Source organism: Lonchura striata, chromosome 8 (genome assembly GCF_046129695.1).
Source record: "Lonchura striata isolate bLonStr1 chromosome 8, bLonStr1.mat, whole genome shotgun sequence".
NCBI lineage: Eukaryota > Metazoa > Chordata > Aves > Passeriformes > Estrildidae > Lonchura > Lonchura striata.
Genome location: NC_134610.1, coordinates 6,619,417 through 6,645,048, shown reverse-complemented (window position 1 = coordinate 6,645,048; position 25,632 = coordinate 6,619,417). Strand labels below are relative to the sequence as shown.

The 25,632-nt window shown below is 41.0% G+C and overlaps 2 protein-coding genes across 10 annotated transcripts in view; both read left to right on the top strand.

Annotated features, from left to right (window-relative positions):
• The window catches only part of R3HDM1 (R3H domain containing 1), a 50,118-nt gene extending 46,152 nt beyond the window's left edge, over positions 1 to 3,966 (top strand). For 8 of the 9 annotated variants that reach the window (XM_021548665.2, XM_021548659.2, XM_021548657.3 and 5 more), the window contains 3 exons: positions 565 to 644; positions 1,431 to 1,515; positions 2,522 to 3,966. In XM_021548665.2, the coding sequence (XP_021404340.2) occupies positions 565 to 644; positions 1,431 to 1,515; positions 2,522 to 2,862 (506 nt within the window). In that variant the 3' untranslated portion in view covers positions 2,863 to 3,966. The remainder of the gene's footprint in view (positions 1 to 564; positions 645 to 1,430; positions 1,516 to 2,521) is intronic. The other variant, XM_021548656.2, reaches the window with a different exon arrangement.
• A 6,891-nt stretch (positions 3,967 to 10,857) lies between these two features.
• UBXN4 (UBX domain protein 4) lies at positions 10,858 to 25,229 on the top strand. Its single transcript, XM_021548743.2, has 13 exons — positions 10,858 to 10,988; positions 16,324 to 16,426; positions 17,252 to 17,280; positions 18,088 to 18,206; positions 18,798 to 18,945; positions 19,390 to 19,492; positions 20,978 to 21,032; positions 21,186 to 21,350; positions 22,134 to 22,261; positions 22,960 to 23,062; positions 23,386 to 23,517; positions 23,840 to 24,048; positions 24,609 to 25,229. Exons 1-13 carry the CDS (start codon positions 10,910 to 10,912, stop codon positions 24,745 to 24,747), a joined length of 1,512 nt encoding a protein of 503 aa, XP_021404418.2. The 5' UTR covers positions 10,858 to 10,909; the 3' UTR covers positions 24,748 to 25,229.
• Positions 25,230 to 25,632: the final 403 nt, after the last annotated feature.

The window sequence follows — 25,632 nt, the reverse complement described above, 5'->3', positions numbered from 1 at the left end:
GTATGTCTCATTTATAAAGAGAACCTTATTTTCTTGTCTTTGTCTTATTTGTTGCATAATCTTTGTCATTGCTTTGTATTCTGATGGTGTAAAAATTCCAGGTGGGCTGTTTGAAGCACGTATCTTAGCTCTCTTAATCTGCTGTGACTACTGAAATCTTCTAGTGCATTGTCTTTGTGCATCCTTGCAACAAATAGGAATCTAAAGATGGACCTGGCTCTAATCAGGGCTATAACCATGAAATGACTAAATTAGCATGCTGAGAGGAGCTTTAGCCTTATTAAGCTCATTTTGAAAAGAAAAGACTTATCTAAGACTGCAGTGAATAAAAACTTTGGAGTGTAATCCCTAAATAGCAGAAAGTTTGTACCTTTTCACCTTGGGATCAGGATGTGGCTGACACTGATGGAGTCAGGGCAGCTCTGAGTTTGCCAGCTCAGCCAGACACTCAGCTTTGTGCACAGCAGTTCTGCTGTCTCTTCTGTGTAACATATTCAGTGTCAGAGGGACTTGGAGGAAGATTTCCTGTAACAGAAAAACCTTCTAATTACCTTTCTCTTTAAGGAGATGCCAGATACCCATTGCTTGGCCAGCCCCTGCAATACAATCCATCTTTGTTACGTGGACAAGTAACAAGCCAACAGGTATTAAAAGAGAGCAATCTCATGAAACAATGAAAAAAAAACCAATTCAGGACTACCATTACAACCACCTAGAACAGGAGATTGTGTTATTGCACTTGGAGAGTAATTGAGTGGAAGGTGCTTGCTTTGCAATAAGTTTTATTCCATGTCAATACTCCCCATTGTTCTTGTTTGTTGTATTAAACAGTGAGAATGTTTATCTGAACTTTGATTTTTAGGCACAGTGTAGACAATGGATTTAATTTTAAGCAATTCACTAGCTAATTAAAAAATCAAAAGGGTTTAGACCCTTTGCTAAAACTATTTTCTTTTATTCAAGTAACCAGTTCTAAAAAAATACATGTGGGAGTTTTCAAACAAAGAGTGGGTTTGTTCCTTTTAAGAAAAACAAACCCAAAATATTTGTGTTAGCAAAGTTGAAAAGTCTTTCCCTCTATTTAATTTTTGGGACACACAAACCCCCTGCCTCTACCTTGCTCAGTTCCACCCAATGCCAGCTAGAGGATGTGATGGCTGGGGCAGGGGGATGTTTTTCCAAGATGATTTAAAGTGATTTTTTTCCCCCATCATTGCCTCCCTTTCTTCTGTAGTGAAAGATTGAATGTGGCTGACTGTAGGATTGTCAAACTCAGTAATTAAAATTGGATGTGAAAATCTTCTCTGTCCCATGGTAGTGCAGGTTATTTTCCAGCCATTGCTCTGCACTGCTTTTCACTGAGCTGACTAGAAATTTTAAGGTACTGGTGGATTGTCATTGAAGTCCTCCCTTTATGTCAATCTTTCCAGTGTCAGCCTGGAAACAGACATGGAAACAGGGGAAAGAAACCAGCAAAGAAGGCTGCTTCAGCAGATCTTGGTGCAGGAGAACCAGGTATAGAATTGCTGACTGACACAGTCCTCCAGAAAAATGAATTATGGTGATGGGCTGGGAATGTGCAAGAAAAGCACAGGTGAGAAGGGCCAGAGCAAAGAAATTGGACAGAAATGGACATGGCAAACATAAGGAAGGAGAGGAAGACATGGAGAGAGGGGAAGAGGGAAGTTAAATGGGAAAAGTGGAGTTTGGAAGGCTGGAGAAAAGACCAGAGAAGTTTAGGATTGGAGAGTACTAAAAGAAAGAGCAAGTGTGTCAGTTTACTGGGCCGAAGTTCTATGATATTGTTACATTAAATATTAAATATACCCTGCTTCCTTTTACTGGCCTAACAAGTGAAATCAGACATAAACCACAAATTGGTTTGTGCTCTTTGGTTTGTTGGGGTTTTTTTTTAGTTTTTCCCATTCTAGTATATTTAAGCACATGGATGTGGAAGACATACTAGGAGATCTACAGATTAGCTTGTTGGAATTGGTAAAGATGTCATCTTTTATGATGAAAATAAAATAAAATCTGATGGCATCTATCTTAATACCTTTACTGAGAATTTTTGCTACCTGCTGTCAACTATTCACAGAAAGTTCCAGAAAAATCAGCTTTTCTAACAATTTAATGGAAAGGATTTTTTTGAGGTAAGACAGACTAGTTTTTTGCCATGGTGAAGTGTGAAGCATTACCAGACAAGGCCAGTGAGATGCTATAGTGAGTTCTGAATCCTGCTGCAAAATGAGTTATTGATGATTTTATTATTTCCCCTCTTTGTTCTGAGGACCCTCTTTGTATTCCCAGCTTTTATTTGCACACTTGTACAAGTAAGCAAATTGTATTTGTAAGCAGCACTAAATGTTAGATCAAAGGCTCTCGAGTATCAAGGAGGCAAATCCTGTGGATTTGGTATCAGCCAACTGGAGATACAAGTATGAAATAAGTCATTTTCTATTTAGGATGTTGTATCATTAATGCAATAACCGACTTAGATTCATTGTTTTTCTTCTTTCAGTTGTGGGGAAAGTTCTAGAAATTACTGAGCTGCCGGAAGGCATAACTCGCGTGGAAGCAGAGAAACTCTTTGGAGAACTGTTGAAAGTGGGTGCCAAGATCCGGTGGCTGAGGGATTCCCAGTGCCTGCAGGCGCAGCAGCGGCGGCTCTGCGGGGACGGCGGTGGGGGCCCGGAGCCCTCGCGGGCCGGGGACTTGGCGTCCACCTACACGGTTCTGGCCACCTTCCCCAGCATGGCGGCCGCGCAGAGCGCGCTCAAGAGGCAGAGCGGCAAGTTCCGCCTGAGAACCAGCAGGAAGCACTACGACCTCCACGTCCTGGAGAGGGCCAGCTCTCAGTAGCACTCACACCGCTGGACACTCGGCCCGTACAACTTCCATGCCCTCCCTCCTCGATTGGTTTGATGTCACGGGGTTTCTGTTCTCTTCATAGAGACTCCTGGGATGTTTTGTCACATGACGTTTGCCATTGAAGAATAAATAACCCAGTGAATCCAGCAAGATGAAGAAAACAATTTACAGAGTTACTCCCAGACAATAGCAAGGAATAATCTTTGAGACAGGCAGCTTTCTGTAAGGAATGCTGCTGAAATGCCCCCTACTTTTATAGTAGTTTTGTTTTATATTTTTGAAATCTTGTATCAGATCCAAAGTTCTATTGTACAGCAGATGTTCATAAAAATCCATATGCAGATTTGTATTTTATAATCCCTTTTCACAGCCAGCACACAGCAGTCCATTCCAAGGCAGGAACCTGAGGATTGGTGGAGGGGAAAAGAGAACCATTCTCAAGGAATTACATTCATTTTCTAGCAAACTACCCAAGATCTTCAAGTTAACCTGTTCTTTGCCCCTTGTGTGTTTTTTCTTTTTTTCTTTCTTTTTTCCCCTCTTTTTTTTCCTTTTTTCCCTTTTTCTTTTTCTGCTTTTCTTTAAGAAAAAAAGAATATAATTTTTAGTAACTAACTCCTTAGGTCCTTGTCTTTTTCAATATAGTCAAACAATGTCAAAAGAAATTACAAGTTTGTATCCTTGAAGAATTTACTTCTGATCCAGCAAGTTAAATAATTACTAGAAGGGGATTATGAATAGGTTACAAAGAGAATGTTCACTGAATCACATTTTAATATTTCTTTTTAACAAAAACATGAAGACACTTTATGTATCTTCATACAAGTGACAAAATGTTTGCACTTTAATTGTGTTTCCACCAGTATGGGTCTCTTTCTCTTCCTTTTCACGCTAAGATAATTGTGTTTGGTAAGTGCTGGAAACCTTTTTAATAGTTTAAGTTTTCATCATTTGCAGATGCTCACTGGACATTAAAGATTCATTGCACATAAATGAAACAAAACCTTTTTCAACTTGTGTAATTTGCAAGTCTGTACAATGTGTGCTGATGCAAGCCTTTTTCAGTTCAAAAGAATAAATGTTTACAAACACAAACTTTTCAGTGCACTTGTTTAAGCTTCTAGAAGACTTCTGAAACCTGGATAAGCTGATATTAACGGCTGGAATCCTTTCAAATGTGAGAAAAGAACTTGAACCCACAAATATTGGAACCTCTTAAAAAACCACCTGCTGTTTCCTCTGGCATTCATGTTATCCAGCCCTTCACTTTTATAGAGAAACATTTATCAGATGCTGTAAGGGGCTGCTCCTGATTTTTCATTTTTAGCTCAGGAACTGATTTGGTGTGTAGACAAGCAACTACCTGGTCACTTCATAAGGCTATAATTTTTTGCATTTGTGACTTCTGAAGGAGGAAACTCAAGGTAAACTTTGTGTTTAAAAACATTTTACAGGGGGTAAAGGTGAAGAATTAAGGTGCCTAAATCAGCATTAATTTTCATTGTTTATACAAATTATTCTATCCCTGAACACCCAAACAGTGATGAAGTACTTGGAGGAAAACTTAGAAAACTGACCTGTCTGGGAATAATGTAGCCTAATTAGTGTCTTTTATGGTACTGGATTCTGTGAAATGCTGCAGCAACAGTATTTACTAAAGGTCAGCTTAGATGCTCCCCTAAAACAAAAGGGAGAATGTTCACCTTCCAGTCCCCAGATAAAAGGCAAATCTACTCACTCCAGTCTGCTTTCTCAAAGGATGGTGCTTGGCTTGACTGACGATGCATTTCTTGCTGCTCCTTGAGCTGGACTGCTGCAGTTTACTGCACCCAAACCCAAAGCTGGTAAAAGCCCCAGTTTATCAATGACCCCCTCTGAACAGCTCAGACAACATGACTACTGCCTGCGTTCTGTCACGGCCTCCTGCTGACTGCCATGCTAGTTTAGGATTATGGTTTAATCCTGTACAAGTAGCTAAGAGATTAAAGGGCTGTAGGGACAGGTGTCTCAGCCCAGCAAGGCAGCTGCCTCCCATCATTAACTCATTCCACGAGAAGATTCTTTAGATGTAGAAGGGTAGGCAGTAGCTGAGAGCTTCCATCTATTCCAAATGACCCCAGCACTAAATTTGCATCAAATCAAACCCTTTCCAAAGGATGTTGCATGGCTTGCTGCATTTCATAAACTCTCCTCATAATAAAAGGAGGAGAAAAGGCAATGTGAGGTAAGCATGGAGAATGCAGCCCAAACAACAGAAAGGGAGGGATACACAGTTGGGAACAAGGTACAGAAGAGATTTCATTTTTATCAAAGAAGTTGTAAACTTGAATGCAAGTTGCCCTAGAAGAAAAATTAAAACATGTAAGAAGCCAGTTGTATTCTAATGCAGAAACGGACCCTTTCCAGTTAGGCCTGCCATCTTTTCTGAGTATATTTTACTCCGTGTAGTAAACAGGGACGGTTACGTTATTTTATCTGGATGTGTCGATAAGAGCCACACAGGTACAATTCACAGGACTCTGGCACTGCCAGAGGTTCTGATGTCTACAGTGGGCAGAGTATTAAAGTATTTCCACTTCACAGTTGTGTTTATTCCTGGGTTTGTGCTATTTCATGCTTTCTCTAGTAAACAAACAGGATGCAAACTCATATAACCAAGACAGGTTATACCTTTCTGCCCCTTTTGGTTCCATAAACCACATAAACCCAGGCACTATCTGCAAAACCCCTGGAATTGCATTTGTTCCACAGATTTCGATCACGGTCTAGAAAGCAAATAAAAGCACTTTGTGCATGTAAATATATGCATGTAAAATACATTCTCATGTTCTCATCAAATCTTTTAATACTCCAGTGCATTTGAGCTGCCTCTTATTTACCATTAAAGCTATTTTTAAGCAATTAGTGGCAAAAGGAATTAAGTGGGGACTTCCAATGCAGCAATATATGTTTTGTTTTACTTGAGAGCATGTATTAACTTTTAGAACTAAGGAAAAGCACTGGAAGAATAAGCAGAAAAGCTGAACAAATGCGGCCATTGCCTACTCCACCAAAAGCTAGTATTTCTTGATTTTAATTTTAATTACTGCACTTATATTGTAAAATTTCTCCCTGAACTGTGAACACTTCATATCATTTCTGCTGTTAGCCAAAAAAATAATTAAAACTTAAGAATAAAATTTTAAGCCCCATACTTTGAGGACTGTCCAAACTGCATGGGCATGATGCTGGAATTGGGTGGATCATTCCAGCATACCCTAAAAAATCCTCACAGCCCACATGTGCCTACCAGGCTGTGCCTGCTGTATTTTGGTAAGACAGGGTTGGTTGGAAACAAGCATCTTGCATCTCCCCTGACATTCCTCCCTGAGCACATGTCACCTGTTCTAATAGGAAATGCTTTTCGTTCACTCACATACACTTAGAAAACTGACATGGAAAGGAGCAGAATGTCTACAAAGACAGAAACTGTGCTTTGGTGTCGCAGGCTGTAGTGCTGGGGTGTCTCCAGCTGTAACCACCCCTAACCCTTTTGCAGGACAGGTGATGTTTGAAGATTGGGTGGTACAGGGCAGCTGTTTGCAGATGGGGTTCTATCAAAGCACCAGAACTGTGCAGCTCAATGAATCCAGTAAAGTACCTGGGTACACAACACGCCTTTCACAGGGAGAACATTTTCCTATTTCCTATCTTCTTGCAAGCCAGTTCCTTCTCCAGGTGGAATGAGTAGTTGTATTCTCATCCTATGACACTCATTTGTGCCTTAAATCTTCACACCTGACTTCTTGTTATGAGTTAACCTTGTACTAGCTTGGATGCCTGAAAGGGAGTCAAAATTACAACTTTCTATAAATACTGTTTAGCTCCATTATATATTTTTTCCACATAAAATTGATGCAGGCTTCAAGTATTCATCCCTGAAGCAAAAAATGTTTAGATAAAGCTTTGGAGAAAACTGACCAAAACACTTTTAAGTTACAGGTCATGAAAAATTACTCTAGCTGGATTTTTTTTATATATTTCTAACTATGAAAGAATTATTTCAATCCCTTCCATGTTTCTACAGCTTGGTTTTCATGAAGGTTGATGCACTGCCTCTTCTCAATGTCCTACTCCTATTCACATTTAAAACATTTTGGGTATTTTGGCTATTGATGTCAGTAAGTATAAAATTAAAGTGCACAATGTTAATGTGACTTCATTTTGGACACGTCATTTCTTGGGTGTAGACCAGCTCCCTTAAAAGGGCCTGATTTTCAGAACAATCTGAAAATTAAGTCCCTGTAAGTTACCGTATTCTAGAATCTAAGAAGACCAAAGTCACCATTCACATCAAAACCTTCAGTGTAAATTAAGCTGCCTCTTGGATTACTTGAAAATGTGTGCAATTATGTTCTTAACCACAATGTATATGAGCCTCCTCTTACTTCAGCATCTGCCTTGTGTCTTTAGACTTGTAGGGCTGGGGTTTGGCCCTGACTCAGTTCAGCAGCCCTCACTGCAAGGTTATGTTTTATCCCACTTGCAACTCCTTGATGTTTCACAGTGTCTGTCAAAGTTTGTCGGGTTGAAAGCAGAATTTGCTGAAGACGTGATTAAGCATTAAAATTTGGTCCAGGACACAAACACTTCAGTGTTTGCTGCTATTTTTTCCTTCTCCAGTCTCACTGGTAAAGCTCATGCAGAGTCATTATATGGGATGCTTGCAGCTGAATGGACTGTGCCTGCACTTGGGAAAAGAAACTGGAATGTCAGATGAGCTTGGTGCTGTAAACCAAAGAGCTGTAGAGGACAACTTGTGTGTCGCTGGCAGTTGTATGCTTTTAAAACTGGAATAAGTTATAAAAATAAACTGTGTTGCTGTGGATAATGCTTAACAGTGAGATTTATTCTTAATTCAGCTCCTGTGTCCCAGTTAACTGGGCATGTGAATTACCTGGGGATTGATGATGAGCCACGGTGCTGACAGCAGTGGAATGTTTCAGACCCAGGTGAGCAGAGGTGGAAGGCATGCTCGACACTAGCTGGGGATGGACTGACTTCAACACCAGGGGATCTGTAACACTTGATCTCCCAAAACCAAAGAATATTTACAAGCAGTATTGCACATCATACTTCAATTACAGTGGCCTCAGTTTGAACTTGAGAGGGAGACATTGGCATTCTGCTTTTTTCTCATACCCTAATTTTTGCCCTAGTTGTAGGGTTAATTAGCTTCACCTTTCTTTGGTTTTCCAATGTAATTAGTAAGAAACATCATTATTAAGTGTGCTCTGATAGTCTCCACACTGATTTATACAATCTGGGAAATACACCAGGCCTTAACTCCAGTTGCTCAAATTTGCTGATTTTTTACTTGGCTTAAATTGATACCTTTGATTTGTTAATTAACTGCTGATTTTGGGTGAAGCAACAGTGCATTTTAAAACAGGAATTCTCTAATAAAGATACTTTCCATTTTAATCCAGATGGATGTGTTCTGGTTTTGGGGAGAAAAAATTATTCTTTTAGAATGCAAATTACTGCCTTGCATTGTTTCCTATGCCAATAACTGAAAACACAAGACATCCCCCTTCAAAGAACTGAATCCCAGGTAATGCTCCAGCTGTCAAACTACTTTTTCTCAATAAAATTTTCCATTTACTAGCTAGTTATCCTGTCTTTTTCTAGGCCTACAAACTGCAGACCACTGTTGTTTCCAGACACACCTGTGCTAAAGGCTCTCAATGAACAGCAAAGGCATATCCAACAAGTCAGTGACCCTACAGCTGGGAGAATGCCACTTCTAAAATTGCAGTTATTTGAGAATGTAATATAAATAATTCCTGAGGATGTAAGAGATTGTACACTGTCACAAAAATTACATGTCCAGTCAACCGTAAGCCCTTCTTTTTCTTCCTTGTTTCAAGTGGTATCAAAAAGTTTGAAAATCGTATTTGCAAAACAATTTTCAAAACATACAGTGTTAAACATTTCACTCACCTTTCTCATGAAATTTGGCTTCCAACTTAGGGTTCCAAATCAGATACAGTAAAATGCACACTACAGTTACTGGAAATGCCAAAAGAATTAGTGCAACATATCCAAATGTATTAGAGAATTCAAGATACACCTTACAACCTAACCTCCTCCTCTACATGCAGTTGTGTAACAGAGATGTCTCTTTGTTAATCTCCAAAAACAAATTTAGTTTGATACTATCCAACTTGGGCATTGCCCTTAAATCTGTTTTGTAGCTTTAGGAAAATACAAAAGTATCTGATTTCTTAAAAATCCATCTCAGAAACATGTTCTGATGGTATTTCTTTAAGAAAGATATTTCTTTAAGAAACTTGAAGAGGCATGACACACAAGCAAAGCTTACCCAGTGAGGATTACTGTGACACAATTTCCACATGCATCTTGGGAGAGGTAAAGCAGATTTTGTGCACTGTTGTCAACACTGATTTGCTTCCTTTTCACTGTAAGTGTATAGGATTTTTTTTTTAATTACCCAGTTACACAAGGTACAACAGGAAAGTATTTCCAGACTGAGACACTGTGTTTTTTGGCCTTTCAATATTTGAGTACCTACCTCAGCAAGTTACCAGTACACACAGTCACAGTCCTAATGGTGTTTTAGAAAAGCTCAGGTGAAGTGTTCTGTCCAAAATGTTATCATCAGAGCACTTGACATCAACTGTCCTGTCCTCGTTGCTGTGAAATGTCTACTAAGGAGTCCTGCATTTCTGGCTGCCAGTCCCTCACAAAGCCTGAGAGCACGGAGGATGTCCTGGCTTAACCTCCTGCTTCTCGTAGAGGAACTCTGCACACCATACTCTATTTCTGTTCTATTTAACACAAGAACAAAACATAAGAACAAACATATGTTCCTCCATCGCTTTTCCCCCCAGTCATGCCCTTGTCTCCCCCAGGGTGGGCTGCGGCCGTCGGTCCTCCAGCCCCGGCTGCAGGAGGTTCCCCCTTTTCTGGCAGCTGCCTCACAGAATCATGGAATGTCAGGGTTGGAAGGGAGTTCTAGACATCACTTTGTCCAAACCCCTGCCTCGGCAGGGCCACCTGGAGCAGCAACACAGGAACGCGTCCAGGTGGGTTTGGAACATTTTCAGGGTGGGTGACCCCACACCCTCCCTGTCCCACCCCCAGTGCAAAGCTCTTCCTCGTGCTGAGGTGAAGTTCCTTGTACTTTAGTCTATGCCCACTGCTCCTCATCCTGTCACAGGGCACAACTGAAAAGATTCTGGCACCGTCCTCTTGGTACCTGACTTTGAGATGCTTATATTCTATCTGAGGCATTTATTCTGCATTACAGAAGTACACTGGTTTAGAAAAGACCTCTGAGATCATAGAGTTCAAACTGACCAAACACCACGTCAACCAGACCATGGCACTCAGTGCCACGTCCAGTTTTTCTTCAAAGACCGAGAGGAACCGTGACTGCACCACCTCCCTGGGCAGCCTGTTCCAATGTCGAGGCATCCTCTCTGAGAAGAGATTTTCCCTGATATCCAACCTAAAGCTGCCCTGGAGCACCTTAAGGCTATACCCTATCGTTGTGTCGCTGGCTCCGAGGGAAGAGCCTGACTCACACCAGGCTCCACCCTCCTGTAGTAGAAGCGTTAAGGTCCCCCGAGCCTCCTTTTCGCCAGGCTGAGATGCGCCCTCAGCCGCTCCTCACACGACGTGCATAAACGAGATCCCCGCTCGGCCTTCCCCTCCCTAGGCTAAAGAGGGCAGCTCCTCTCGCCTGTCCTGCCGCCCCGAGCCCGTTTCGCAGGGGATAGCACCAGAGGCGACCCCCGCCCGCCGAAAGCCGCGGCACCTTTGCCCCAGCGCCAAGATGGCGCCGGGCTGAGGGGGGCGGGACCGGGCACCGCCCCCCGCGCGCCGCCGGGGCGGGGCGCGTGCCGCGCGCGGTGGCCAATCGGGGGGCGGCGGCGGCGGGCCGCGCGCGCAGGCGCGCGGGGGGCGGTTGGCGCGGCGGCGGCGCAGGCGCGGTGCGCGGTCGCGGAGGGCGGCGGGTGCCGGCGGTGGCGCGATGTGGTTCGGCGGCTCCGTGCCCGCCGCCATCGCCGCCGCCAAGGAGCGCAGCTCCGTCTTCGTCGTGTTCGTGGCAGGTACGGTACGTCCCGGGGCCGCCCGCTGCGCCCCGGGCAGGGCCCAGCAGCGCCCTGCCGGCGGTGTCCCGCCCGCCGAGCGGGATTTGTGCTGTGTCAGCTCCAGCCCGCGGTGTCGGTGTCCGGCCGCCGCCCGGCCGATGTGCCGCCTTCCCTCCCTCCGTTCCGCTCCTGTGCGCTGCGTTCTCGCCGGTGCAGCTCTCCGGGCTGCCTGGTGTGTTCTGTTTTTCCTCGTACCGACAGTGCGTGTTTCATAACGCTGTGTTTGGAACCTGTAGGAATTCACATCGTCTCGTGTACGCTGCCTTTCTCTATGAAAGAAAGAGGGAGACAGTGCTGAGCTGCGGCAGGGGAGGTTTAGGTCGGATCCTGGGAGGATTTGTTCCCAGAGCGTTGGAACGGGCTGTCCGGGAGGCGGTGAGTCCCTGGCAGTGTTCAGGGAAGGACTGGCATGGCACTCGGTGCCATGGTCTGCTTGACAAGGTGGTGTTTGGCCAGAGGTTGGACTCGATGGTCTCAGAGGGCTTTTCCAACACGATTGAAACTGTGATATTCTGTGATCAGACAAGCTCGTTAACTTATTTTTGAGCTTTTGCATATCTCTGTGTGGTTTTTCTTAAGATTTTACTGTTGCCTTGCGTGCTTGTGGCTTGTAGTCTTTCAGGTGCCTCATGAAACAACAGCGTTGAATGTGTGAATTAGTGTTGTTCCCATAAGAACTGTTGAACTGTGGGACTCACGTGGCTTCAAAAAGTTCACTCCCAAAGGGGGTGTGAACAGAAAAGTGCAGTTAAATTCCTTTGCTGACAGAACTCTCCATGTACCTGGAGAACAACATTTTCTGTACTGATAAAAATCAGGGTCTTGTCAGACCACAGACTGGGCTGTGTTGTTGTTGGAGTAAGGGACAAGGTGGAGGAGTTCATGAAGAACCTCAGCCCTTGGGAAAGAGTCACATTGCACAATTTGGGAGGGACCCCAGGCTGGAAGAGTATGAGGAGTCCAACCCCTGAGGAGGAAGAAGCAGCAGAGACAAGGTGTGAGGAACTGACTGCAGGAAGGGTGGGAAGGAGATATGTTTTTATTTCCCATGATCCTGCTCTGATTTTTGATTAGTAATAAGTTAAATGAATTTTTCCCCAAGTCAAATCTATTTTGCCTGCAAAGATCACAGGTGAGTGATCTCCCTATGTCCTTATCTCTTCCCATGAGCCTTCAATTACATTCTCTCCCCTGCCCAGCTGAGGACGGCAGTGACAGAGAGACTTTGGTGGGCCTCTGAGTCGTTTCAACTTGATACATGTATCAGGGAGAAATGCATGTTGTAACTTATGTCCAGCACTTTTTATGAAACAAAAGTTCTGCACAAAATGGAGCCCATTAGATTCTGATGTTGACTAGGTGAGTGTAGGAATATATAGATATACAGGGGAGATAAATTTATGGTTGCAGGGATGTAACCTAGTTTTGTCATTGTGTCTGCTGTGAGGATTTGTTTTGTTTTATGAGCCCTGGAAAAGGCGGAGCATGACTTCAGCCGGGCAGATCTCTGAAAGGGAAGAGTTGGAGAGTTCTGCTGCCATCTGGTCCACCCTGGGCACCGTGGGATCAGGGCAGCTGACCTGTCACAGAGCTGATCGTGAAACTGTTCTGTTACCTGTGCTGGGAAAGGGAGCTGGGGAGCCCAAGAACTTTCTCACTGTGTGTGGAAGCAGCTGTTTTTGAAGGATGTGGAGTGCTGGAAGAATAGTCTGGTTTTGTGTTAGCAGAGATTGGGTTTGTTGTTTGGGTAGAAACACGTTTCAGACTGCACAGTGATGGTAACTTTGAGCCTTTACACTGCACACTTCCCACTGGAGACAGGCATTTGAAAGCACCTGGAGAACAGCCTTTCAGCAGTGTTTGGTTCTGTACACTTCATCCATTAATATCTATGGGAAAAAATAATGAGAGAAATTGAGAATGTAAGTTAGCTATTGTATTGGGGCGGCCATTGTGGAGGATAGCTATTAGGTACAGTTGACAAAAATTAGGAAATTCTAATTGAACAGATATGTCCATCTGTTTGTGGTTTCTGCCACCATCTGCCTGTCCCTCTCTCCCTTTCCTCTGCACTTCACTTACGTTTCCTCTAGAAAATGAAGAAGTGGATTATTCTTTCTGCTGCCAGAATATTTTCTAGTCAAGCAAGGAATAATGTGGTTATTTATCTTAAAAATTAGGTGGCATTTGTGATTGTAAGTGTACATTGTTCGAGCAGTTTTCTCCTAAAGTGTTTTTGCTTGCAGCCATAATCCCAGCATTTTTGAGCTCAGTGTTTAAAGCCCTCATGGCACATTCTGGTGACAGAGTGGTGTAAAGGTATTAAAGATCCCATTGAACTCATGGAAGGTTGCAATAAAAGGGATTGCTCCATTTTCCCCAGAGAGCTTGAGGTGAAGCAGGTCTGCCTAAGGAAACTGGTTTGAAATATTAAGATGAGATATTAGAGGCCTCTGGACACACCAGGTAAGGGGGTTGTGTTTGGGGAACACACGAGTTACTTTGTGGCATCAAATAATTGCCAGCAGCAGTTTCCCTGTGCTGCTGCACAGGGAGAGGAGTCCTGACAGTGAAACAGGTCTGCAACACAGGAGCCCCAGGGAATGGTGTGGAGTTGTGTCAAGGGAGGTGAGGGCTGGGTATCAGGAAAGGCTGCTGTCCCCAGAGGGTGTTGGGCAGTGAAACAGCCTCCTCAGGGAAGATGTCAGGGAGAATTTGGAAAACGCTCTCTCAAAAAGTACATGGGAGGATTCTTGGGGTGTCCTGTGCAGGGCCAGGAGTTGGACTTGATCATCTCTGTGGGTCCCTCCCAACCCAGGATATGTTATGATTCTTTGAACATATCTTGTTGGTAGCTGTTCTGCAGATGATTTTGTAGCCTACAGAGTTAATTGATCCTTTGAGTCACTAATATAAAGTTAATAGTTCATTTGATACAAAACCTCTTCTGTTTTGATGTCAGTGTTGCAGATTATTTTATATCTTTCAAAAAGTTAAGACATATTCTGATCAGGAAAATACCAGGCCACTCACAAAAAGTGCTTTTGAGTGAAAAAATGAAAGGCTATGTGTGTGACAATAAAAGGCTTTAAATTAAAATGTTTGTTTCTTTTTAATCATGTTAGTAGAAACCCTCCTCCTTTTGTTCATAACTTTATTATTTTAATAATTTTTGTACAAAATGGTGATGTGCAAACATGAGCTGTTTGTTAATCATTTGTAGCCAAGATATATCAAGGCACTTTGCAAGTTAAATAAGTGAAATGACACAGAGGAGGAGGAGGTGAATGGTTTAATGTGCTGCCTTCCTGGCATTTCCAGAATGGCAATCCTCTCTTAGTGAGTAGCTGTGAAATACTGGACATGGAAAAGTAAGTTGGGCTTATCTCTTCTTCTGAAAGGGAAACACTTCCTTGAGGACTGCATGCTGAGGGGAATTAAAGTCTTCTGACAACCTGTGATAGTTTTGAGTAAGTTCCTCATACAGGAAGTAAATTATTGCAGAAAAAGTCTTGTCCAGTATGTGAATGACTTGAGAAATTATCTGTGTTTTCTCTATGTAGATTTTCCTGATCAGATTTAAGAGATGAGTGAGTGGTTAACAGATTATTCCACTAAGTGCAATAGAGTGATGTTTTTGCTTGAGAAACAAGAAATCTGAGAGTTTTGGGATCTAGAATTATGAGGCTGTTATGCTGGCTCTATATTTAGCAGAATTATGAATTATGTCAAGTTCTGTTGCACTTGACCTCTTGACTTCTGATGTTTTTCCTGTGACCTGGCAGTTTTGATTTCAGAATATTACTATTACAAACTGTAATAAATGAACCCTAACCCCTAAATGAGAAAGGGTTATCAAAACAAAAAGATGTATGAGAATAAGCGATTGTTCAGTGGGTAGTCACAATATTAATCAGTACATCATGGCACAGAGCTTTATAAAATGTGAGCTATCAGCATTTTCATTCAGTCATCTCTCAGATTGTAGTGTGAGCAGCCTCTGCTCTGTTTGTGTCTTTCAGCATTCTTTTTCCTCCAGCAGTTGGCTGTGTGGAAAAGTTAGCATTAGGCAAGTATTTGGATATTTTTAGTAGCCTAATCAGATGAGCAGATGTCCTTTTGAAACAGTGTGTGGTGAAGCAGCTGCCTGCCTGTGAGCATTTGGAAACAGGAGAGGAGACCGAGCTGCTCTGGGCACAACAGCTGCATTGACCACACTTGGAAGCACTGCACTTAACAAGAGGAAAGGTTCCCACGTAAAATAGCCTAAATATTTGCTTGCTTATGCAGAAGAATAATAATAGAGGTAGATACTTTCTTACTTGCTCCAGTAATTCCAGGGAAAAATTGAGACACGTGGTTGAAACCACTTTTCCAAAATTGTATTTTTGATATGTGCCTCTGTGAGAGGCCTTGTGACCAGATAGCAGCACTTCACTGGGAGATTCCACATGTAACTCCTGATCTTTAACAAGTCAAAAATATTGCTTGGAATGGCAGCTGGGATGAAACAAACAAGTGGTTTGTTGTTGTCACTGAATAATGGACTACTATACTTCTATACTTGTGACTCAGATTCTTCATCAAGACTGCAATCCATTCCAAGTTGCTAGGAAGTAATACAGATTGAAGATAAAGAAATGGTTGCAGGCCAGTGTACTTGTTGAAAAATAGTTAATATTCATCAGAATCTATAACCCACACCCTCACTAAACTGGTGTTTTAGGATGTAAATGTATGATTGATACATTTCATCTGATTAAAATAACACCTGTGAATCTTTGGCCCTTGAACACCTTTTCAGTTTCTCTTATCCAAGTAGCTCCTCTGCATTTGTTATTCTTGTTCTGTGTTCCTCACATCTTTTCCTCCCCTCCTACTGTTGCTGTTCATGTCAGGAAGTGGAATACAAAACTAAGTTATAAATAATCTGCAAATAAATGTTTCTTGGTTTGGGGATTTTTTTTTTTACACTGTCAAACTGTGAAACCTTACCTGCTGAATTATGTATTTACAGGGAGTGGAGAACATAGGTGTACCTACTAGCAGCTGATGTACTAATATGTAATTAAATTTATAATGAGGAGCAAGCAGAACATAGTTTTGACATATCAAAGGGGAGCAGCTGGAGTGAATTGCCTCCAGATCATAAAAAAAAAATTATAAACTGACTTGAAAATAATTCACAGAGTATTTTACAAAGGTGATTCCAAGGGATTGAAGCAAGGCTAGAATCAGGGCAGAAACAGCAATTTGTGGTGGATTTAACTCATGTGTGTGCTGTGTGCTGCAGGTGAAGATGAACAATCTACTGAGATGGCTGCAAGGTGGGAAGACGAGAAGGTGACTGAAGCTGCATCAGATGGTTTTGTTGCTATTAAAATTGACACCAAAAGGTTTGGTCCTATTCTAATTCTGTCTCTTATACAGTCTTTCACTGACGATGATGAAAGTAAGAGGCTTTTGAAGTCCTCACCCTGATTTGGAGGGTTCCAGAGCAGAAGCGAATTCAGTACTCCTGGAGTCCCTAAAGCCTGAGAAAATGTCAAAATTTATTGTGTTCTGCACATACTCATTGGGTATTTCAGACTGTATTCCAGTACTAGTAATAGAATGCTTGAGGTTGCTTTTTTCTCAACTGGAATAGACACAAAAATGCTATTAAAAATGATGTAATGAAAGATGCAAGTGCTAGAGGCAGTTCTTGGTTTGCGAAGTTACATAATGAATTAAAAACCTTTCATGAATTTAGAAAGATAAAAATCTGTAAAGCCCCAGAGAAAATGTTTGCCTCCATTGTAACAGATAGAATGAGAAACATTTAAGCTCCTGGGTAAATTACTCAGCTATTTTTGTTAAGTTTGTGTTCCACTCCATGTATACAAAGTGCACTGACATTTCCCCAAATGGTATTATTTTGAAATGCTCTATAGACATTTTATTAGATTTACTACATTATTTGTGCTCAATAGACTAGATTTCTTTTTCCTGACTTGCCTTAGCACTGCTTTCCTAATTTTTATGTAGTCAACTGTGATAACCAAGGATTGTCACCATGTCAACACTTTTGCAGAATGTTAATGATAAGATGCAATGCAAATTTGCTTTTAGTGTTCTCTCAAGTATTTAAATAGTTTTGTAGGACAGTTATTTTTATGATGAAAGACTGAAGTTGCTGCAAAATGATTGCTACTCATAAATGAATCTTTTCTTTTAAACAGTGAAGCATGCCTGCAGTTTTCTCAAATTTGTATCCTTTGAGATCTGTTTAGATGCTACATTATGATTACAGATAATTGCTTTTTACAAGTTAATACCCTTCTTAAGACAAATACTTACAAGCAATGCTATTGAAAATACTTATTTTGCTGCAAAACTTTGCAATAAACTGTAGTTAATAGTTACCATCTGTGTATGCAACTAGCTGTCAGTTATTAGAGAAAGTGAGCAAATTGGGTTTTTTATGTTAATCCTGTGTAATTCTGTAAATATAAAATCATCTAAAGCTTTATGTAGTCTAAATAACCTGTTGGTCCTACTAATCAACATTAGAAAACAAACAAAAAATGCTTTAAATTATGAGCTGGGACTCAGAGGTGCAGAGGAGGAGGAACAAGCAGTGGCTTGTGGGTTCTGTCACATACACAGGTGTGAAGTCAGGTAAACCCCTGCCTGCCTCAAGGAGGTCACTGCTTATGGTTCATTAATTCTGTACCTTAACCTGGATTTCCTTCATGCTCTGGAGATTTCACTACTGTCTACTTTAGATGTTGTCTGACACTAAAACAAAATATTCTCAAGTCAATGCATAATCAGTTCCCTGAAAAGTTGGGAGAAAAATACTTTAGCCTAAACCAGTAAAAAGAAAAGAAGAAAAGTTTACCAGTTGCATGAAATGTTTGCCAGCATCTTTCTTCCTCCCTTGGCCCTGGCTGCTGGTGAGCAGTTGGAGATGAGAGCATTGGGCTAGAAGCTCCTGTAGGAAGGTCTGCTTTGCCCTGGAAAGTTACTCTGTGTCACCTCCTGTCATCCACCACCCTTAACTGTCGCTGTGCAGATCCTGTGGTGTGCGTCCCATCCAGTTTTTTTATAGGAGACAATGGAATCCCTTTGGAGGTTATTGCTGGCAGCGTTTCTGTGGAAGAGCTTGTTACCAGGATCCATAAAGTCAAACAGGTAATGCTGACAGGCTGGATCTTCCAGATGGAGCTGGTCATGCTCAGGACAGTGATGGCTCTGGCCCTTAGCTTGTGCCTTTGGGATGTTACTGGTGGAAGTAGAACCAGTGAGTTACTAGTTCTGTCCTTCAGCAATAAAATCTGCAACCTTGAGTTCAGTACACATGTTGGAAGCACTGTGCACGTGTGCTGCATTATTTTTTGTTTGGTTTAGATCACCTGTGTAAACCCACAGTACTGAAGTAATGTGTCAAGAACTTTGAACTGGAATGACAAAATGTGACAACTCACCTTTTAAGGGGATTACTCTTCAGCTTATAACGTGGTTGTTTAATATTGTTCTGTAATGTGTATTTATAAAGTTATACACAAGTGTAGATTGCTTTGTCACTGTGACTTCAAGTGCAAGACTAAAATTAGAAAAAAATATGAAATACAGGATTGTTCCATACTCAACAATACGTGGTAGTTCTAGTTTTGTATTTTCAATAGGGCTGATTCTTCAATAATAATTCAGTCTTGACCTTTTAACCTGTGAAAAATATTTGAACTTTCATAGGCTCTATTCTCTCTTTTCCCAATTTCTTAGATGCACACAGGGAAAGGGCGGCCTTTGGAAAACGGCAGTCAGGCCTGTGCTCCCTGCCCCTCCTCTCAGTCTGATGGTGCTCCAGAAAGTGCAGAATCTGGAGCAGGGGTTTGTGACTCTGAGACAACAGCCTCGTCTGCTGGTAATGGTTAGTGTTCTTGCCACCTCAAATTCCACCTCATTTGCTTTGGAAATGTTTTTTCTTAAGTTCTTACATGATGGTATATAAAAGGCCATATACTGAGCAGACTCACTTGAGGGAAAACTTGGGATATCCCAGAATGCCTTGTGCTAGTCTAGAGGGAAGGATAACTTGTCATGCTGCTTAGTTTTAATAAGGGAGGAATCTATGGTTTATAACTCAATAAAATTGTGTATGCTTTCCTGAAAAAGGATTCAATTAAAGCATTTTTTTGGCTTTGTAACTTGAAAACAAATTGTTGAGGGGGGAGTCTAAATAGCAGAACCGTATCTCCTTGAGATATCCCAATTGCTGCAAATTGTGGGTAGCAATGAGCTTAATAATTGTTATGATGAGAAACACACCTTTTCTTTTTTTCTTATGCATTGCTTTCCTGTAAATCCCTTGAAGATGAAGCAAATTCAGGTCAAGCAAGCCAGGAAGCAACTAATTCTGCAGATGAGCAAGCAAATGATGCTCAGCCTGTGAACGATCTTACACTCAAAGTAGAAAGGCAAGTCTATTTTTGCAGACTTCTTAATGTGTTGTATTTGTTTCTCAGGAGGCAGTTTTGTTGGATTTTGGGTTCGTTTGGGGTTTTTTAACAAACACATTTAATTACAGGATTTTGGTCCTTCATCTGTTGTCATCTGGCAAATATTTATGTGGTCTTACTTTCTATTACATGTCTCTGACAATACTAGGGCTGATACCAAACCAGGTTTTTAATTAATATAATTCCTCGTGTACTTTGAAAGAAAGAGGTAATCTGGAAACTGTAAGTGTTCACCTTTGACAGTAGAGGTGATATGTTTGCTGCAGATTCTTGAATTAATTGAAACATTGAACTCAAAGCACTGGAAACTGGTGTAATAAAATGCCAATTTGAGTCTTGTATAGAATTGTCATCTTATTTCTTCTCGTTGGTGACTGTTCATAGTTTAGGGATATTGAAAAAGTCAGTGGAATCCTATTCTGAGACTCGTGTTTTCATCAGGGAACAGTAATGTCTTGAGTTCAGTTTTTTGAAGTATGGTGATCAGAAACACCTGGCTTAAAACATTATTAATTCATTATTCATTGTTTTTAAATACAGGATATTGTTTATAAACTTGTTTTTCGTAAGATTGATACTTGAAATAGCCTGTCTAAAACCATAACACATATTTAGATAATAGGAATATTTATAATGCTAAAATATACATTAATCTTTTTTCATGCTTATTTTAGTTTTCTTCCAAAGTTATTGGACAAGAGGTATATTTTTTACTTACCACTGACAAGACAATGCCGTTAGTGTTTTAATACTTATCAATGTTGCTTTATAATTAATGCATCATTTATCTACAGCATTTTTTGCAAGAGGGACAAATAGGCCAAGCTCTGTGGTAATTACCACTTTCTTTTGAACAGTTACCCTACATTTTTCTGATTACGTGACTTTTCATATTGGGTCATGCCTGCCCTTTCCCCAGACTTCAAATATGTTGGGATTTTATTATCAATCTGTATTGAGAAATTCACTTTGTTCTTTTAAGTCAGTCTTTATTCTGAGGCATTTTTCTGGATAGCTGAGACAGATGCATATGCATCTATGTCAGGGCTATATATTACTTGTGATCCATTTTAGGAGGTGATGTGCAGAAGAAACCAGATGGCTTAAATGGCTAAAAAGAGATTGGGATTTAGTGCTTCTGTTACCACAGATCATAAATAGTATTTGCTTATTGTATATCTTCATAAGTTGGTTCAACAGTAAGAATATATAGGATTCTTCATTTAATGAGTGGAAAAAGGACAAAAGGAATATGTTAGAACAACTCTAAAGTGAGAAGGGAGGTGGTGAAATCACCACTGCCCTTTGCCTGGATGGTGCACCAGCATAGGAATGAATCACTGCTGCTACAGCTCATTTTCATGTGTTCTGGCTTTGCAAATGCTTCATTAACATTTGAAAATACTGCAATGATAAGACTTTTCACTCTGTTCTTAAATTTAGGTTAACAAAAAAGCTTGAAGAGAGACGAGAAGAGAAAAGGAAAGAAGAAGAACAGGTAACACAAAAATGTAAAAACCCTTGGAGTTGCAGGTTTGTTTTTTAACCCTTATTTGAATAAATGTTTAATTCCTTCTTACATAAACATACTGCAGTCTTTTCTCTTGCCCAAGGCAATTTTGTGGTCCAATTTTTATATCTCTCTATTCAGAAAGAAATTAAGAAAGAAATTGAAAGAAGGAAAACTGGTAAAGAAATGTTGGAATACAAAAGACGACAGGAAGAAGAATTGACCAAACGTATGTTGGAGGAAAGAAGCAGAGAAAAGGCAGAAGAGAGAGCTGCTAGAGAGCGCATAAGGCAACAGATTGCAATGGTAAATTTTGCATTTTGGAAGAGAGTTTGCTGCTTGTCTCTCAGTGTACTAAAATGATACATTTTCTCATTTGCTGAGGCTTTGAAAGCTTGTTCGTTTTTCCATTTGGAGTCCTGTAGCCTTGTATAGTAATGATTTTTGTGTTTGGGGTTTATGTAGCATTTCCTGTGTATAAAAGGAAACTTCGGCTTTCATCTTCACAATTCTTTTCTATCTGAACAAACATTTCTGTCATATTGTTTGAGCCTAGTGGAGAATTATCCCATAAATGTAAAATTAATTGCAATTTAGGTATGGTACTAAAATACAAGCACAGGGCGTATTTAACTGTAGAACATACACAAGAACACTGCTCTCAAAATGGTGAGGATTATTTTCCAAGTTAGCATATATGTGTGTGTGCATATATGGATGTAAACAGTTGATAACAACTGAAATTCTTCCTCATTATTAGGTTTTGGTATAGAACACTCAGAATTGCAGTCGTGTAACTTGTAAGGTTTTTGCTTTTATCTTCCCTGGAGTGTTGAGCTTGCATGGGAAGATCATCTATTAACAACTGGTTGTGGGAAGTGACTCAGTGAGAAGTGTCATCTTGGCTAATGACATGAGATTGTGCAGTTTGGCACTAAATAATTTTTTTCAGTTCCACTATCTTTTCTCCATATGGTTTGTTTGTATCTGTGCAGTTGGTTCATGAGTATAGATCATAGCTGTCTGTTTTATTGAACCCTAAGCAGAAGTTATGTTAACAATTAAGCTTTCCCTTTGATCCTTCCATAGGATCGTGCCGAGAGGGCAGCTCGCTTTGCAAAATCGAAGGAAGAAGCAGAAGCTGCAAAAGCTGCAGCTCTTCAGGCTAAGCAGGCTGAAATAGAGGCCAGAAAAGAGGCAGCTCAAAGAGAGCGAAGGTGAGTTGCAGGAGAGACACAAGTGTGTATTTTGGGGGAGAGAGGTAAAGAAACTTTTTTAAGAGTTAATACATCTCATCTCTTGACCACATCTCATGTTGAGTTGTTTAAATAGTGACATTAAAGGTAGCTGTTTACATGAACATGATGCTCTTTGAGAGCTTTCATCCTTTTGACATTCATGATCATGAAACACTAACCACCTTTACTGGTGTGTTATTTGAGTTAGATAAGAGCGTTTTTGTGTCTGAGCTTTGATTTAAATACCAGTATAATGGAGTTTGGTAGGGTACTAGATAAGGTGAGAATGCCAAAGATTATGCTTGGACAGAATGACTGGATAATGTCAGCACTGCTGGGGAGCAGATCCAGGGGCTGTGTGTGGATGGCTTGGATTCAGCAAGGCTGGGTTGGGGCCATCAGCTGCCCAGGCCAGAGCTGTCTCCTGCTTTGCCCGGCACTGCTGGTTTAAGAATTATCTGAACCTATGGGGACCTTATATGGATTATGGAAGAGATGCATTGTGAGAGATCAGCAGGTGATTTTCCACTATGAATTCAATCTTACCACCCATCTACACCGCCCTGGGCAGGATGACTGTCCCTCTCTGCCACATTTCAGTACTACCAAGCTAAAGGCCCAGGAGCTTTTGTCTGTAAGTGTTCATGTCCTGACTGACCCCAATGCCTCTCCCACAGTGCAATAGCCAGGATTCAGTTCCGCCTCCCCGATGGATCTTCTTTCACAAACCAGTTCCCATCTGAAGCACGGCTAGAAGAAGCCAGGCAGTTTGCTGCACAGGTAGTGTGGGCATTTTATTTCTCAGCTATGTGCTGATTACGATCCGGTGAGCATCAAGTAGTTATTGATGATGGTGGTGTTGTCATCAACTCCTTTCCTTATTGGGTATTTGAAAGGAGTTTTGGTAGCAGCCTTCTCTAGTGCCACCAACTTGCTGCAGTGTGTCATTAGTAAGATATAGAGAAAAATGAACGATATTTTATATCCTACTCTGAGGACAATTGATAGTTTGCTACAAAACTCTTGTTAATGTATACTCAGCCGGCAAATATGCAGGTGTTTGAGCAGTTATTAATAAAATGTTTTCTTTATGTGTTTCACAGACGGTTGGTAACACTTACGGCAATTTTTCACTGGCGACAATGTTTCCCAGGAGGGAGTTTACCAAAGAAGATTATGGAAAGAAGTTACTTGAACTCGAGTTAGCACCCAGTGCTTCAGTAGTGTTGCTGCCGGTAGGTGTTGGGTTTTGGTGTGTTTGGTTTTTCAAACAGCAGTACAGCAGCTGGGTATTTGCTTTAAGACAGCCATTATAGTATTTGGTTTGAATTTGGCGATTTTCTTTGTCTAAACAGATTGCAAAATTACTCTAGTTAGTCAGGACTGATTTGGAGAAGTTTCTCTGAAGCAGATAAATGGTGACATAGATACTCGTCTAAGGTGTAACCAAGGTTGTTCCTTTCTGTCTGCCGAGCTGCTTAGAAAGGATGTGTGAAATACTCTGTCTACAAGAGCACACTTTAATTCCTGACAGCTTTGCTTGTTTGTTCATGACAGGCGGGAAGACCTGCGACTTCTGTTGTTCAGGCTTCAGGCAGTGATCTGTGGAAGTTCTTGGGCACAATCCTTTACCCTCTCTTAGCGGTTTGGAGATTCATTAGCAACTTCCTGTTTACGAGCCCGCCCCCCTCTCAGCCCTCTGTGAGATCAGCTCATCAGCAAGACCACTCAGCTCCCTCAGCCTCGGGCAGCATCGAGCAAAGCAGGTAAGGCAAAGTGTTTAAGGCAGCTGTTTCCCAAGCTTCTTGCTGCAATTGCTTTAATCTTGTAGTGGGGAAAGGAATGTCCAATTACACAATAGGAAAAGTCTTGCAGTCATTTATGAATAGGGAATTCAGCTGTAACTACAAAGGTGAGCTTCACTTCAGCTGATACTGTTTGGAAGATAAAAATGTTAAAAATGAGATAATCAGATTGTTATGGAATGGTTGTCCAAGAAACAGAAGCAGCTGAAGTCTGGTTTTGACAGGTTTTGTATTGCTTAGAGAATGAGATCTCCCATGTACCAGGAGAGCTGCTCAGCTGTTTCTGGTGAAGAAGCCACATATTGCTTCAATGACAGGGAAAATGAGAGTCTGCCACTCTGTCTGACCGCTAAGTGACAAATTTTCACCTGGGTATTGCTTCCCAAGGAAACAAAAGGCTGAAGAAAACTATTATTGAGGATAAGAGAAGGATGGATGATTTGTGTTTATTGCATCTGCTGCTTCTCTTGTGTAATTATTACTGAGCAAACTGTCAAACCTCACTGTTATTTGTGCCCTAGGCAAGCAGTCAGGAAACGAGTAGTGGAAAAGCGGGGGGAAGACTTCAAAAAAGAAGGCAAAATATATAGACTGAGGACTCAAGATGATGGAGAAGATGAGAACAATACTTGGAATGGAAATTCTACACAACAAATGTAGTTTTGAGTAACTGCAGTTACTATTTGGCTGGTTTTTTTCCTTTTTTTTTTTTTTTCCTTATTTCATCTAAATCAACTAAAGCTTCTGGACAAGTGGGGCTTATTTTACACTGACTAAATTACTTAATTCTTATTCCTGGTGGATTATGGAATAAAGTCACCTATGTCAGAAAAATCAAGTTGGGGTAGGTGAAACCTAGTAAAAAGACTGAAAATCTCCATCAGCTTTCATAAATATTGCCCTATGCCATAGAAAGGCACTTTTTAATCTATACATGTTCTGCTACATAAATTTAAGGGCCAGATATATTCATATAAAGGTCATGGTAGACAATAACTGATTAAAATGAGGGTTTCAGAAGCACTATAAGTAGCAAATCAGATAACTAATTTATGTTTAACTTTTTTCTTGCTTCTGCAACTGCAAGCAAAACCTTGTAGTTTTTAATTCCCTAAGCACTCAATAAACTATTTTCCAGAAAACATGACTGTCTTGTGAAGTTCCTCTGATGTTCTGGTATCACAAGGAAGCAAGCAGGGTCGTGCTGAAATTTAAAATACAGCAGACAAACATTTTGTTGCAGTTTAAATTGCTTTACTTTACATGAAATAAAGGAAAAGGGGGGTGAAAATCCAATCTGTACAGTAGTGGCAGTGTAACAGTTTTGACCAGGAGAGACACTAATTTGTCTTGAAATTCTAAGAAGCAGGAGAACTTCCAGGGGTCCTTTCAGGACTGTTGATGATGCTGATGAAGCAAGGACAAATGCCAGCTGATGTTCAAAATCTTTATATACAGATGGGAACAAGCAATTTTACTTTGGTCTTTAAGAAATCAAATCAGTAATGCCAATGGACAAAAGAGACAGTTAACACAGAAAAATAA